General features: G+C 41.9%; 1 protein-coding gene across 7 annotated transcripts in view; it reads right to left on the bottom strand.

Annotated features, from left to right (window-relative positions):
- The window catches only part of LOC127008948 (adhesion G protein-coupled receptor L2-like), a 37,048-nt gene extending 24,386 nt beyond the window's left edge, over nucleotides 1-12,662 (bottom strand). For 5 of the 7 annotated variants that reach the window (XM_050881465.1, XM_050881466.1, XM_050881468.1 and 2 more), the window contains exon 1: nucleotides 1,625-2,476. In XM_050881465.1, the coding sequence (XP_050737422.1) occupies nucleotides 1,625-1,928 (304 nt within the window). In that variant the 5' untranslated portion in view covers nucleotides 1,929-2,476. Of the gene's footprint in view, nucleotides 1-1,624; nucleotides 2,478-12,132 lie in introns of those variants that run through there. The other 2 variants (XM_050881470.1, XM_050881467.1) reach the window with 2 other exon arrangements.
- Between the last annotated feature and the right edge of the window lie 1,563 nt (nucleotides 12,663-14,225).

Genomic DNA, 14,225 nt, shown 5'->3' with positions numbered 1-14,225 from the left:
AGGAAACACACATAACACAAGGGGGGCTTCCGTGGTCGAGTCTCGGCCTTGCGCTTCGGCGTGGCGCCTGGAGCGTATGGGTTCGAGACCTATCAGTTACCATGGGGGTGGAAAGGTGGGCTCTTTCCGACACCCTCAGCCCTTTTGTTGGGTCTCCTCCTTGAAAGAATTGGGTATCTCTCTCCCGGCCGTCTGGGGGGTTGCGCGGCATGCTCCGCCTTCCTCCATTGGGGTATATCCCCAATGAAATACCAAAACAAAAAAAACATAACACAATCTTCTCGTTTATTTTCTCTGCTCAGCAAACCATTTGCCTCCGTGTCCTTACTTTAATTTTTGCATACCACTATTATACCTCCTTAGATAGTCCCTTTTGATTACTCGTAAATATATAAACATATCAATGTTTGTATCGGGCGAGTATAACCATAGCCTCCTTCTCTTCAGCGGTTAGGAGATTGTGAAGCTCCGTGTTATAAATGTTCCTCTGGCAGGGGTAATAAGCGAACTATGTTGGGAAGGGAGTCTCGCCCTTTTATACATTGGGCCGAGGGCAGCAGGATGACAAACTGACACGCGTGCATGTGTGGCTCGTCCGTAGCGTGCCTCTAATACAGCACGGCGTGCGTGTTCAGCAGGACTCCTTATACATGGCTTGTGGTATTCGTCTTATGCATACGACGGTATGTCCTCGTATGAACAATTTCGGCTAAGTGTGACCCGCGGCTTCTTTCTACAGCATCAAGGATTCTAGCGACTCCTTCCTGAGCATCCTGCCGGTCCACTTCCTTTATATATCGCTGGTTGTATGATAAAATGAAACTTTAAAAAATCGTCACAATTAGTATTTTACACCTGCTTGTTGTGAAGGATTTTAAACCTCAGTCGAATGTTAGTCAAACAAATATAAGAGTTATCCTGTCATTCTATTGCCAGTCGATCAGTCTGTCTAAATTTTGGCCCTCACGTAGCGGGAGGGCGCGGGGTGTGTTCACCCTCCTTAAGGACATTGGCAACAGACCAGCCACAGCAACAAACGTCTCTGATACCTTGTACTTGTCATGTTATGAATCAATAAACACCTGAGTCAACACCTTCACCCTTACATAGCACTGTAGCACCAAGCTTAATTAACACCACACCCCCTCCTACATCACATAACATTTGAATGACCGAGATATTCTACGTCTTGACATGATGATCACACACCAATAAATTAATCAAGCAATATTTATCGTACTTGCTTGATCACCATGGCAACACATGACTCCACCTACAAAACAAACAATAAAGTAAGTGTATGAGAGAATTACACTAATCTAGTAACATCCCGAGACATTTTTAAGTCCTCTTCTAAGAACAAAGCGTAGAAATAAATCAAACGTTGAACTTAATAGTATAACGCGCATGCTTTGAAATGTTTTGCTGCGTTGTTAAGGTGTTTGACTGTTAATGACACCGATCTGCATGATGTGCCTCAAGCACCTCCTCTTTGAATCCTTATACAAGAGCAATGCGCTTGCTGCCTATGTGCCTCACTGTTGTCCTAAGATTTCCATGTGCATAAACCTAAATCTATGTATGGCAAGTAATCTTCCACCTCACAGTCCCGTCTTCCTCTCACCTCTCGCGGAGTAGGTGCTGCCGTTCACCCCGCTGGAGCAGTCACCATCACCAGTACACAAGCACTCAGTTGAGTCGACAGAAACACCATCGTAGCTGTAGTCTTCCAAAGTCTGATTCCACGAACTCCTTCCTTCGTGTTGCTCGTACCCGTCATAGTTTATATTTTTGTCAACAGGGCCAACGTTGCGTTTTGTGTTGCTTGTGCGGCCGATTTCTTCATAAGAAAGCAGGAGGCCCCAGCTTACGCACCAACACAACGCTAGCAACACTCGGGTGCTCATGAAGTGACAGGTGTTACCCATATTTATGGAATAATAATAATAATAATAATAATAATAATAATAATAATAATAATAATAATAATAATAATAGGAAATAATGATTGAGATTACTGCATTTTTTTCCAATGAATTTCCTGCTTTCGTAGGAGCGTCGTCAGTCCTCTCCGATTGCCAGCAGTTAGTCTTTACGTCAGTCAGATCATTATTTTCTCACTTTCGAAGTCCTGCTAGGGAAGGAAGCGTTCAGTGACCTTCCATTACGTCTATGATACCTTTCTCCATACCGGAGACACATTCATTCTTTTTCCCAACGGTCCACGTGGTCTTTTTCACATCATGTGAGAAGCAAAAACAGTTGTATGATGCACCGCTCTGCTCCCTTCAGATTATAGTAGTAAGGGAGACGTTTTCCTTAGCGTTCGAATTTTTCTCGTAAAAAAATATTTATATGATGAATGGTTGAGAATGGAGGAAGAGGAAGAAGGTGTATCACTGAGGCGTGTCGGTGTTCCTCCCTCAGCGATTGTTCCACCTCTTCACCTCTTCCCTGCCCGGCGATAACTGCCGACTAGTTTACTTCCTCCTCGGCCCTCCATTATCACTCCACATGTAATCTCCCTCGCAAGGGCTCATTGATAAATCATTTCCATTTAATGTCATTAACGCTGCTGTTGACACGGTTATCTATCACTGTGTCCAGTTTAACAATTTCATAAACTATGACGTGCATGACCTAAGATATAAATGGTTACCTGTTCGTGGATAAAGGATGCTTGTGACAGAACTGAATAATTCGGCGGCGGTTTATGGCACCTGTTGTGTCGGCACTCGGCATACGACGTGTTACTGACGGGCCTTCCTGATAAGGCTGGTAATCAAATTCTTTCGTGCAGTAAATTAGATAATATTTTCTATTTTACTCGCTCTGTGTGTGTGTGTGTGTGTGTGTGTGTGTGTGTGTGTGCTTTGAATGTATCAATGAAAATATGAATACTACCCCTGTTGTAAAGGGTCCTGGCACATCTTCATTTTAAGATGAAGTTGGCGGTATGGCTGCGCGTGGCCTCAGTATTTATCTCCGTCTCATTGGCCCTTGAGCCTGTGGTGTGTAAGAAACCACTACCCAGGGACACAGGGTACAGGGACATTCGGGTTAACTTAGTTTATCTACCCAAAGTACCCATTTATCGACCAACCCGTACAGGAAGATGAACAGCAAAGTAATTGGACGCCGACTGTATAAAGGACGAGTTCAAACTCCACGCCCGCTGATTCGTAGTAAGGCGTGCTAAACACCATGTCACGTTTGCCCTATTTATAATACGACCCTGAATACAGAGATGATTACGAGGACTGTAGCTGTGAGGAGCGTTAGAATCTTAAAGTATTCCTAGGTTTCGTAAGTAAGCTACATGAAAGAAGGTACTTCCTTAAATACATATAACAACAGTATTTCATAGGTTACTTGAAGAAAATGAAAATATGGCATGTCTATAATCGTTAAAAAAAAATCGTATCAACACTTTAGACTGAAGACTTCGTAAATAAGTTGCTAAGTTAAAGCTGCATGGGAACATCGCTATAGCTGCGCGTGGTCTCGGTGCTCATCTCAGTCACCTTATCCCTTCAGCCTGTGGTGTAAATTAGTTGGGGACGATGTTAATGCTGCGGCAACTCAGTGTAAAAGGGCATGAAGTAATCTGACCCGAGGCTGATGCATGATGGATTAGTTGTGCTTCCCATAACCCCAGCAAGAGACACAGGACTCAAGGAACATGGTGCATGGACCGTCTTCACTGCTCTTTCTACTTTGCTTTAAAAACTACTAAAATGAAAGTAAACAAAAACAAGGGGGAGAAATCTGGCAGAGAACCGTTTCCTTCCCGTCACTGGAGCGTTAAAGTACAACCACAAAATAGTTTAAATCAAAACAAACTAATCAGTCCTTATCACTCCCGGTCCACACACTTCATACATGCAATGAACATGTATGCACTGTGATGTGACTCGATCCTCGCCTTCATAATACCCACTCCACCATTCCAGTGCAAAACACCCAACGCTTATCTCGGTGCTACGAATATTCGGCGAGGCGGGTGCAAACACGGAAGGGAAGGGCGCTGGTATATAACAGAATCTCGAAACACTTGAGATACGAGGGAGGAAGGGATGTGTTAGGAAACAACAGCTGAAGATATCTTGTACATAAGCCTGTCCAAAAAACACTTTCCGAGGACACACACACACACACACACACACACACACACACACACACACACACACACACACACACACACACACACTCGGGTACTCCGTAATGCAGTGGTTCCCAAATTTTTTTGTCCCGTTCCCCGTTTTCCAGTCACCTTTTTTACCTGTGGACACCTAAAACGCCGCGGGCCACTAATGACCATCCCAAGGGCCAAATTTGTTACGTGTGCCGTGAGCATGACTGGTACCGTTAGCTAATGTAGACCAATTCTACCATTTAAGCATTCCGTTTTAGGGATAGTGAACAGTAGTATGAATTTTATTCAGAGCCGCATGTCTCCTAATTCCAGTATAAATTTAAAAATAATTAGAATATCTCTGGACCCTTTGAAATTCTTCCATGGACCCCAAGGGGTCCGTGGACCCCTGGTTGTGAACCACTGCCGTAGTGCAATGGTTAGCACACTCGGCTCACAACCGAGAGATCCAGGGTTTGATCCCCGGATGGAGCGAAGGATGGCGATTACACCCGCGCCCCTGTCCACCCAGCAGTGAATGGGTACCGGGTATCATGCCGAGTACTAGCTGGGGTCGTGTCCCGCCTCCCGGGGTGGTGGTCTGGCACCTGCCGCGGTCGAAGCTCCAAAGGCGTCCCGCGCCCACGGCACCCAAATCTTGGCTCACGACGAGCGCCAGCTCACAGCTCAAGTTACAATGAATAAACACACACACACACACACACACACACACACACACACACCAACAAATACACACACGCACGCCCTCGTTTATCTTGGGACGGTGTGTTCCTATATAATCATGTAACTGTCATTATATCAGACAAAAATTTAGTGGAAGCGCATGAATCTCATGAAAAAAAAAGAGTAGCAACTTAGGATATTTTTGTCGCTAAGTCGAAAGAAAGAGATGAATCAGCAGCAAAGGACATGAGATAGAATATAAATATCTTTTAATAGTGATTACTTCTGCTAGGTTTGTAACATAATCTGCATGTCCTGGAGACTAAAAGGTGTCACCATTGTACTATCTGGGTGAGAAGTGAGTCTTGAACTAAAGGCAGAACTGAATGTATGGGTCAACGTGGCGGCCTTCAGGCTCTTCAGATGTAACTATGCGTCTATGGAGGGAGGGTTTTATGGACTCGCTTAACAAGAGTACCATGGCACTGTCGATACCTGTGCAGAAGGGCAAGATTCGGATCTTTATGTCGTTTACGTTCCTTGTCTTATACTAGTATATGGCTTTGATACTTTGAGACTAAATACAGATTTGAGAGGCGAATTAACCCCCATGGTTATGTCTTCGCAGAATAATGGGTTATCTCTGTAACGAATTCCTGTTAACTCGGCCATTACCTTGTAATACTGAATCAAGGCCAAATAACTTGCATAGTCCGTGAACGTCAACTTCGACTGTCTGAATATGTGGCACGCTACCCATCTGTCGAGTGTCGACCCTGCTCACCGAGTTGTATCTTTAACAGACAACCACGAGTATGAGTGATCAAGGGGGAGTCCATAAATTTCATGGATAGAGCAAGTCGATGATTTTTATTTATTTATTTATTTATTTATTTTGTGTGTGTGAGTGTGTTTGCTGCCGATAGCGCCGGTAGGCTGTCTTGGGGGGCATCTTGCGCGAGCCCATGGAAAAGGTTAGTGGCGCAGGCGAATTTTATTTATAATGACTGCCATGTGTGTGTGTGTGTGTGTGTGTGTGTGTGTGTGTGTGTGTGTGTGTGTGTGTGTGTGTGTGTGTGTGTGTGTGTGTATGTATGTCTGTAAATATATATATATATATATATATATATATATATATATATATATATATATATATATATATATATATATATATATATATATGTGTGTGTGTGTGTGTGTGTGTGTGTGTGTGTGTGTGTGTGTGTGTGTGTGTGTGTGTGTGTGTGTGTGTGTGTGTGTGTGTGTGTGTGTGTGTGTGTGTGTGTGTGTGTGTGTGTGTGTGTGTGTGTGTGTGTGTGTGTGTGTGTGTGTGTGTGTGTGTGTGTGTGTGTGTGTATATATATATATATATATATATATATATATATATATATATATATATATATATATATATATATATATATCAACAAATGTCGTTAAAGACAGTTCCTTGATATATATATATATATATATATATATATATATATATATATATATATATATATATATATATATATATATATATATAAAGGAACAAACAAGGCACTGGGTGCCTTTCCCCTCTATAGTGCTGGTATCGGCAGAGTTATCAAACTCCTTTTTACAGAGAAGTTGGTCTTATCTATGACTGGATGGGACGTCAATAGTAGTGACGTGTGTGTGTGTGTGTGTGTGTGTGTGTGTGTGTGTGTGTGTGTGTGTGTGTGTGTGTGTGTGCGCGCGCGAGCGCTTATCTTAGCAAACTGTTCATTCCCACGTCTTTATAATATTATCTTTCCCTAATCTTTTGTCTATTCCTTTTGTTCTGTCACTATTCTTCCTACCATATAACTTTTCCTTTTTGGTCATTGACATATCACAATATATTCTTATCTGTTGCTACGCAATCTCCTCTTCGGTATCAGGTTTTACTATGCTCGATTCCAGTGATTACATCAAAGTGACTTTATGATCATCGCATTTAGCACACTTGAAGTATCTAACATGCCCTCAAGAGCTTCACTCCATAGCACCTGCCTCTGCTTCCTCCCCCACCTCTTCAACGCTTACTACACGGCACCTGCCACTGCCTCCTCCCCCACCTCATTATTATTATTATTATTATTATTATTATTATTATTATTATTATTATTATTATTATTATTATCATGATCATTATTATCATCATCATCATTATCATTATTATTATTATTATCATTATTATTATTATCATTATTATTATTATTATTATTATTATTATTATTATTATTATTATTATTATTAGTAGTAGTAGTAGTAGTAGTAGTAGTAGTAGTAGTAGTAGTAGTAGTAGTAGTAGTAGTAGTAGTATATAGAAGAAGTAGTGGTAATAGAAGTAGTAGTAGTAGTAGCAGTAGTAGTAGTAGTAGTAGTAGTAGTAGTAGTAGAATATAGTAGAAGTAGTGGTAGTTGTAGTAGTAGTAGTAGTAGTAGTAGATCAAGGGCTTAAAAAAATAATAATGAAAAAAAAAACGCTACTTACTGCCCCTAAAAAGATTAGAGAGGAGTGGCCGAAAGAGAAGTCAATTTCGGGAGGAGAGGTGTCCTGATACCCTCCTCTTGAAAAAGTTCAAGTCGTAGGTAGAAGGAAATACAGATGAAGGAAGATTGTTCCAGAGTTTACCAGCGTAAGGGATGAAAGAGTGAAGATGCTGGTTAACTCCTGCATAAGGGGTTTGTACAGTATAGGGATGAGCTTGAGTAGAAAGTCGAGTGTGGCGAGGCCACGGGAAGGGGGGAGGCATGCAGTTAGCAAGTTCAGAAGAGCAGTCAGCATGAAAATACCGATAGAAGATAGAATGAGAGGCAACATGGCGGCGGAACTTAAGAGGTAGAAGACTAAAAGTATAGGCGCAACATCCAGCTTTGGATTGAAATTTAGGATAGAGATAGTAGGAGGGAACAGAGTAGAGATTGCTGTCAGTAGCCTCAAAGACCTGTGTTTCGATGAGAAAGAGAAGGTGAGGTTTAGAGGAGGAGAGATGGTGTTCCACAGAATGAAAATTAGAACGAAGACCGCGAATGTTGCAGAAATTGATAAGAAAGAGGTTCGAGGAGTTATCAAGACACCTCTCAAGTCGGCAGCCAGAAGGAGAGTCCTTCCTGGTGGAATTTGTGGTAGTAGTAGTAGTAGTAGTAGTAGCAGCAGTAGCAGTAGTATGGTTATTGTTGCTGCTTCTTTTATTGTTTCTGTTGTTACTGCTTACATTTTGCTTGTGGTTTTCTTTCTCTATTTCTACAAAAGCTATAATCGATATCAAAATGACGGTGAAGCTGAACTAACCCTTCTTTGGTCACTCGAGGGCATCAAGTGAAGACGGCAGTCACGTAGTCCCCCCCCTCCCTAACCCACACCCTCTTTATCCGAACCACCTCCTCGTGTGGGGTAGGTAGGCTGTATTTTAAGACACCATCGCTTCTCACATTGACTATTTCTAAAGGTCAAAAAGCGGATCAATCGGGTCTTCATGAGTGTTTTTAATTAAGGTACGCGGCACAGAAGAAGGGTCAAACTACCACCAAGGTCATAAAACTACCCCTGGAAAGGCCTACAGCTCCTACGAAAGCCATGTCAAATATGTGAACTTGGGCTGCGAAATGTTTTAAAATACGACCCTGTGACAGACAGCCCTTCCTGTTTTGTTCCGGGGCGGAAGAGACAAACAAGGACAGCGCTAGTTATGAAGTACTCGATGGCTTACGTTACACTTGTCCTTTCTTTGTTTGTGGATCTTCTTTCCCTTCTTTTGGTAGGTTTAGGTTTTGAGCGAAAAAACAAACAAACACCCCAGTCGATTAATATTCACCCTGCCTTTAGGTTTGACACTTTACCAAATGGATCACAGTAAGGAAATGGGAAAAATAAACGGCACAAAACAATTCAACGTAAGTATTATCATTATTATTATTATTATTATTATTATTATTACTGAATCGCCTAAGCTCAAGAATACAACGTAACCTGTTAATTTCCTTTGTCTTACAGAGAAGGACGCAGCTCAAGCGGGTATGTTCTCGTTCCTCTTGAACCGTATGATATTGCGATAATACATTTTCCTTTTTTCTTATCATTCTGCCAAGTGACCAATCACTGATAGATATTAGGAGAGAGAGAGAGAGAGAGAGAGAGAGAGAGAGAGAGAGAGAGAGAGAGAGAGAGAGAGAGAGCGATAAGATTGAATACCTACTTGTTGAGGATAAGTGACAGAGGGAAGTGGCCAGCTGATGCGAAGTTGTGGTGTGCGGACCGGGTGGGGTGACACGAGGTCATTCCAATATAGCCTAGAAAGTTTGAGGCGAACTGTAGCAGCCACTTTTTGTTCTATTCCTGTAGCTTGGTGATGTCTTCTTGTAGGAAATTCGTAGTCAAGGGGTTAACCCCTTGACTGCGAATTTCCTACAAGAAGACATCACCAAGCTACAGGAATAGAACAAAAAGTGGCTGCTACAATTCAATCAAGAAAAATGTAGTCATGCACATTAGGAGGGGAAATCCAGCATACCAGTACCACATGGGAAACACTCCACTATGCACCACAGAGGCAGAGAAAGATCTGGGACTCTATGTTACCAGGCTACCAGTTAAAGTGAAATCCGTGTCAATCGCAGCGGACGAGTTAAACACTGTAACAGGCTCAGTATAACTCCGGGTTCTCTCTCCTCTCTCTCTCTCTCTCTCTCTCTCTCTCTCTCTCTCTCTCTCTCTCTCTCTCTCTCTCTCTCTCCTTTTCAATCGACCTTATACACCTTTACGTTGTTACTGTTTTGTGTGTGTGTGTGTGTGAGAGAGAGAGAGAGAGAGAGAGAGAGAGAGAGAGAGAGAGAGAGAGAGAGAGAGAGAGAGAGAGAGAGAGAGAGAGAGAACCCCACCCCCCTTCCTGCTTAGTTAAATATCTTCCATTCGTTGTCCCCCTCCTGTCTGTGTCTTCTCGTAAGTAGGGTACCTAAACCATTATTGCCAAGCCCTTAATACATCCCACGGCCGCATATGCATGAAATTTAGCAAGACTCAACACTCACCCGGCTTAGCTTGGGCTAGGTTAGTTAAGGTTCGGTTAGCTACTAATATTTCAGTTCCACGGTATAGCTTTTTGCCGGGAAATACACTGAGAATAATTAGAAGAGGCTTAGTTTGTGAGTTATGACACGGCTCCTTATAATCCTGTAACAATAATAACTGAAACATTAATATTATAAGGTCTCATATCGCCCAATATTACTTTATTATTATTATTATTATTATTATTATTATTATTATTATTATTATTATTATTATTATTATTATTATTATTGTGCAACTATACAAATGAAAGAATGCTGTAGCAACTATAGGTAACGGATTTATAAATTTTCAAGCCAGATTAAAAGTAACAGAACCTATACCCTTGCTGTTACCGTCACACTATCAGCCACACTAACAAGCAGAACACACCCATGCATATGTCTCTACACCATGCTTATCATAATTAATTTAGTCCTGCTCTTGGCACTGTATAGGCGTTATACATTCATAAATACGTGCATGGAGACAATCAAAAGAATATGCGTGAAGGCTCAGATCATAGTAACAAGCAAAAACTGCTTTTATTTTCTGTAAACACTTTAAAAACTTCGAAACGTAAAGAAAATTTGGCATCCTTTTGGCATTTTAACAATTAGAAAATACGCATGAAGCCTTTAAATTGGTTTCATATACTAAACAAAAGGCTGTTTACATTTCACATTTCTCCGATAAACGCTACAAAAACTGCAATGGATGAAATTGTCTTTTAAGGAAGCTTATTTTCCTTAAAATTCCTTAACTTTTACAAATTCCTGAGAAAATTCCCTACAAAGCTTTACACGACCTGCCCTAAGATCGGGAAGATTCCTTAAAAGTGGAAACACTCGACGCAGTACCCACGACGTGTTATCATATACTAAGGCTTGGTTTTATAATTTTTAGTGTGCATCTGACGTCCCAAGATACTGGCGGATTGAGTGATTTTACTAACCCGCCAACATCTCTCGTCTCCTCTATCAAATCTAATTCTGTTGTCATACGTGATTTGCTTATCTTAATAATACCTCCCGCAAACCCAGAGTAAAGAGTGTAGATATCAAAACGACCGTGAAAATAGCCAAGAAATGTGTGTGGAAACTTAGTACGAAACAAACTAATACATTTACGTGTTCTTATTTGACACTGACGGTCTTGCTAATATGATATCCCGCCTTTAAACTGAATCACATAGAAGTTGGATTAGGAAAAAAATAAATAAAATAGCACTTGCTTATATTATGACATCTGCGAGTTTTCCGGTCAGTAGCCAGTCATGCTTCAGTTTGTTTGCCCATTCCAACCTTCTCTCAGGACTGCGGGATAATCTGTATAATTTCATGTCCTTCCTTGTGTCATTGTTGCACCTAAAACCACCGCAACCAACGCCCGCTGCCATGTTGATACGACCTTCTTTCTTCTTTTGAGGAGTTCCGCTTTGTATCGCTTCTTGGGTCCTCTTTGGTAATTAGATAGCCTACTTCACTACGCACACTTCTACGTCTTTTTCTTCTTCTTTTACTTCCTCTTCTTCTTCTTTCTACTTCTTCTTTTGAGCTGTTCCGTTTGTATCGATTCTTAGGTCCTCCTTAATTAATACTACTTCTTTGCACCTAGATACTTAATTCACTACGCACACTTCTACGTCTTTTCTTCCTTTTTTACTCCCTCTTCTTCTTCTTTCTACTTCTTTTTCTTTTGAGCTATTCCGCTTTGTATCGATCGCCTCTTAGGGCCGTACTTTAAAAACCTTTCGCCAGGCCTGGCACTGGAGTTCTCCGGGCAATCCGATATTTGGTACCATTAGACGGAATGAACGCTTCGCCAGCGCTGAGGACGAAATAGTAATGGAACTTGCCGCCGAACGATAGTCCAGGCGGAGGCTTCCTTTCCCGCTGGCGAAAGGCATAAATTTGAATTGTTTTACTATGTCTGCAGTAGCATGAGAAGTTGAACGAATTAGAAAAGACGCACTAATTTATTTTTGCAATAACTCAAGCAAGTTTTATAAATATCGATGTATTTACATCTTTTTTCACGACTATGTAGTATCGCTCCATGAGGATTCAAGACGCCTGCCTCTAATGTATAAAATATATCTGCCACATCCTGTTTGTATGTGGTGCGGATGCGGGTGCGGATTCGGATATTTATTTCATCACATGCGGATGTGAAAAATTATGCGGATAACCCGAGGATGCGGAAGCGGATGCGGACATCCAATATATGACTAGATACTATAATCAATGTTACTTACTTGCTCCTGACGTAGTCCCATATTTATCTGACTTGCTGCGGCGTCTTCCTGTTGCCAGTCAGTCATTGAACCTCCTGGCTATCTCCTGCCACACCGCTGCCTTCTTGTTAACGGCATAAAACTTTGTTTCCTTGTCACTGATGACCTCAATAAACTCCTTGATGAGGTCGACCAGCATCTCCTTATCAAATGAGGATAAGGGAGATGATCGGGAAGCAGAAGTCTCCGAACAGGGCGCCATGGTGCACACTACACAATGAAGATTGTAAAGTGACTGATTTCAATCATTTGGTGACGAGCATACATACGTGCTGGCAGGTGGACAGCTGCACAGAGGTCATGGGCGCACCCTGTCGGAATTATCCCTCGGAAGGGATTAGCGGGTACAAGAAATCGCGTGCTTACTGTCACGTACACCCTCAGATTCTCCTAATCCCCCCCTTTCCCAACTAGCACACTTCTTCTTTTTCTTCTTCTTCTTGGACTTTCTCTTCTACTTCTTTTCACCTGCTCTACTTTGTATCACTTCTTAGGTCTTCTTTGCACTTAGATACTCATATTTCACGCACTCTTAAGGCGGCTTTACACCTGACAATTCCTAGTCGGCAATACAGGCGCGGCTGCATTTTTGGTCTGGGTCTGGGTCTGGGAGCCCTTCTCGCGGCAAGTTTTCTGCAGCTGAGCGCGTCCCCGTCCGTCTTGTATTGCCGACTGGCGGCTGAGTACAACATGTCGGCGCCAATAAAACAAGAAATGACAGATACAGGCAACTAGATTTGGAGCCAGGATGCCGAGGTGGCATAACTAGAAGAAGTTAGGCAGCATAGATACTTGTGGGACCCACAAGATAAGCTGTATGAGAAACTGAGTCTACGGAAAACGACTTTTGAGAGAGTGGCAGCAACATACGATAAATGTTTATCTCTTTGCGAGATATCGAAGGAGGTAAGGAACGATTATTTTCGTGTATTATATAATCACACTGTAATGCCTGGGGGTTGCGATGGCATGTTCTTCCCTTCTCCTTTGTTCTTAAATGCAACAATGAACAATCAATCAATCAATACTACTGAAGGTAAAACTCGTTTACTTAAAGTATTTCTACAATATTAGGCTAATGGACCAAACTCATTGTGGTTTTAAGATATGGTAGTAGCCTTTTGGGGTATCTGGGATGAATTCATGCCCTTGCATTTACTATAATAGTCTTGATGCTCCCAGCTTCTCCCACGTGTGAACGTACTTGCTCCCGAGAGCACCCAGCTGGTGTACCCGCTAGATCGTCGCGGCTGTATTGCCGACCAGGAATTGCCAGGTGTAAAGCTGCCTAAGTTACTAAGTTGTTGGGCCTCCTCCTTGAAAGAATTGGGTATCTCTTTACCAGCCGTCGGGGGGGTTGCGCGGCATGCACCGCCTTCCTCCATTGGGGTATATCCCCAACGAAATACCAAAAAAAAAAAAAAAAATAAATAAATAAATAAATAAATAAAAAAGTTACCTCACTGCGTACACATAGGCCTATATATTTCACCCTGCACTGAGCTCTGTTTTTCTCTTCACTCTAATTACTTCCACTGACCTTAATTGCTTTTCTATTTTCTTTTCCTTTGTTTTCTTCACTTTAGCTTACTCTGGACTTTTCTTTTTGCATTTCTCTTTTCTGCCCTTTTGTTTCTTTCCACTATTACACTTTTCTTTTTACTTCTCTTTTCAGTTTCACAGTTCGCCACGATGGATTAGTAAGTTCCCAAACCAATACAAAGACTTCCAAATTTCCTTGTACAGCGTCTGGCGTTCATATTAATTTTAAGCTCAATTGGATGAAACTAAACGGGAAAGATCTCATGTGTCTGGTGGCGAGTAGGAAACCTCCCCGTTATGGATTGCATGGGATTGTATAGTTTGGTTCGGACTGTTACGGAGACACTACGTTGGACTGTGGAATTAGCTCTAGACCCATTATAACATTAAGCGGGGAATATGTAGATTACAGTCACTAATAATCACGGCGCAGCGCAAAATGCATCACACGCATTTATCGTGAACAATCACTTAACAACTCTTACCAAAATCAGTTTAACGGTCTAACCCAA

Source organism: Eriocheir sinensis, chromosome 39 (genome assembly GCF_024679095.1).
Source record: "Eriocheir sinensis breed Jianghai 21 chromosome 39, ASM2467909v1, whole genome shotgun sequence".
In the NCBI taxonomy this organism is placed as follows: domain Eukaryota; kingdom Metazoa; phylum Arthropoda; class Malacostraca; order Decapoda; family Varunidae; genus Eriocheir; species Eriocheir sinensis.
The sequence above is the reverse complement of the archived record's forward strand: the minus strand, read 5'-3'. Positions and strand labels throughout refer to the sequence as shown.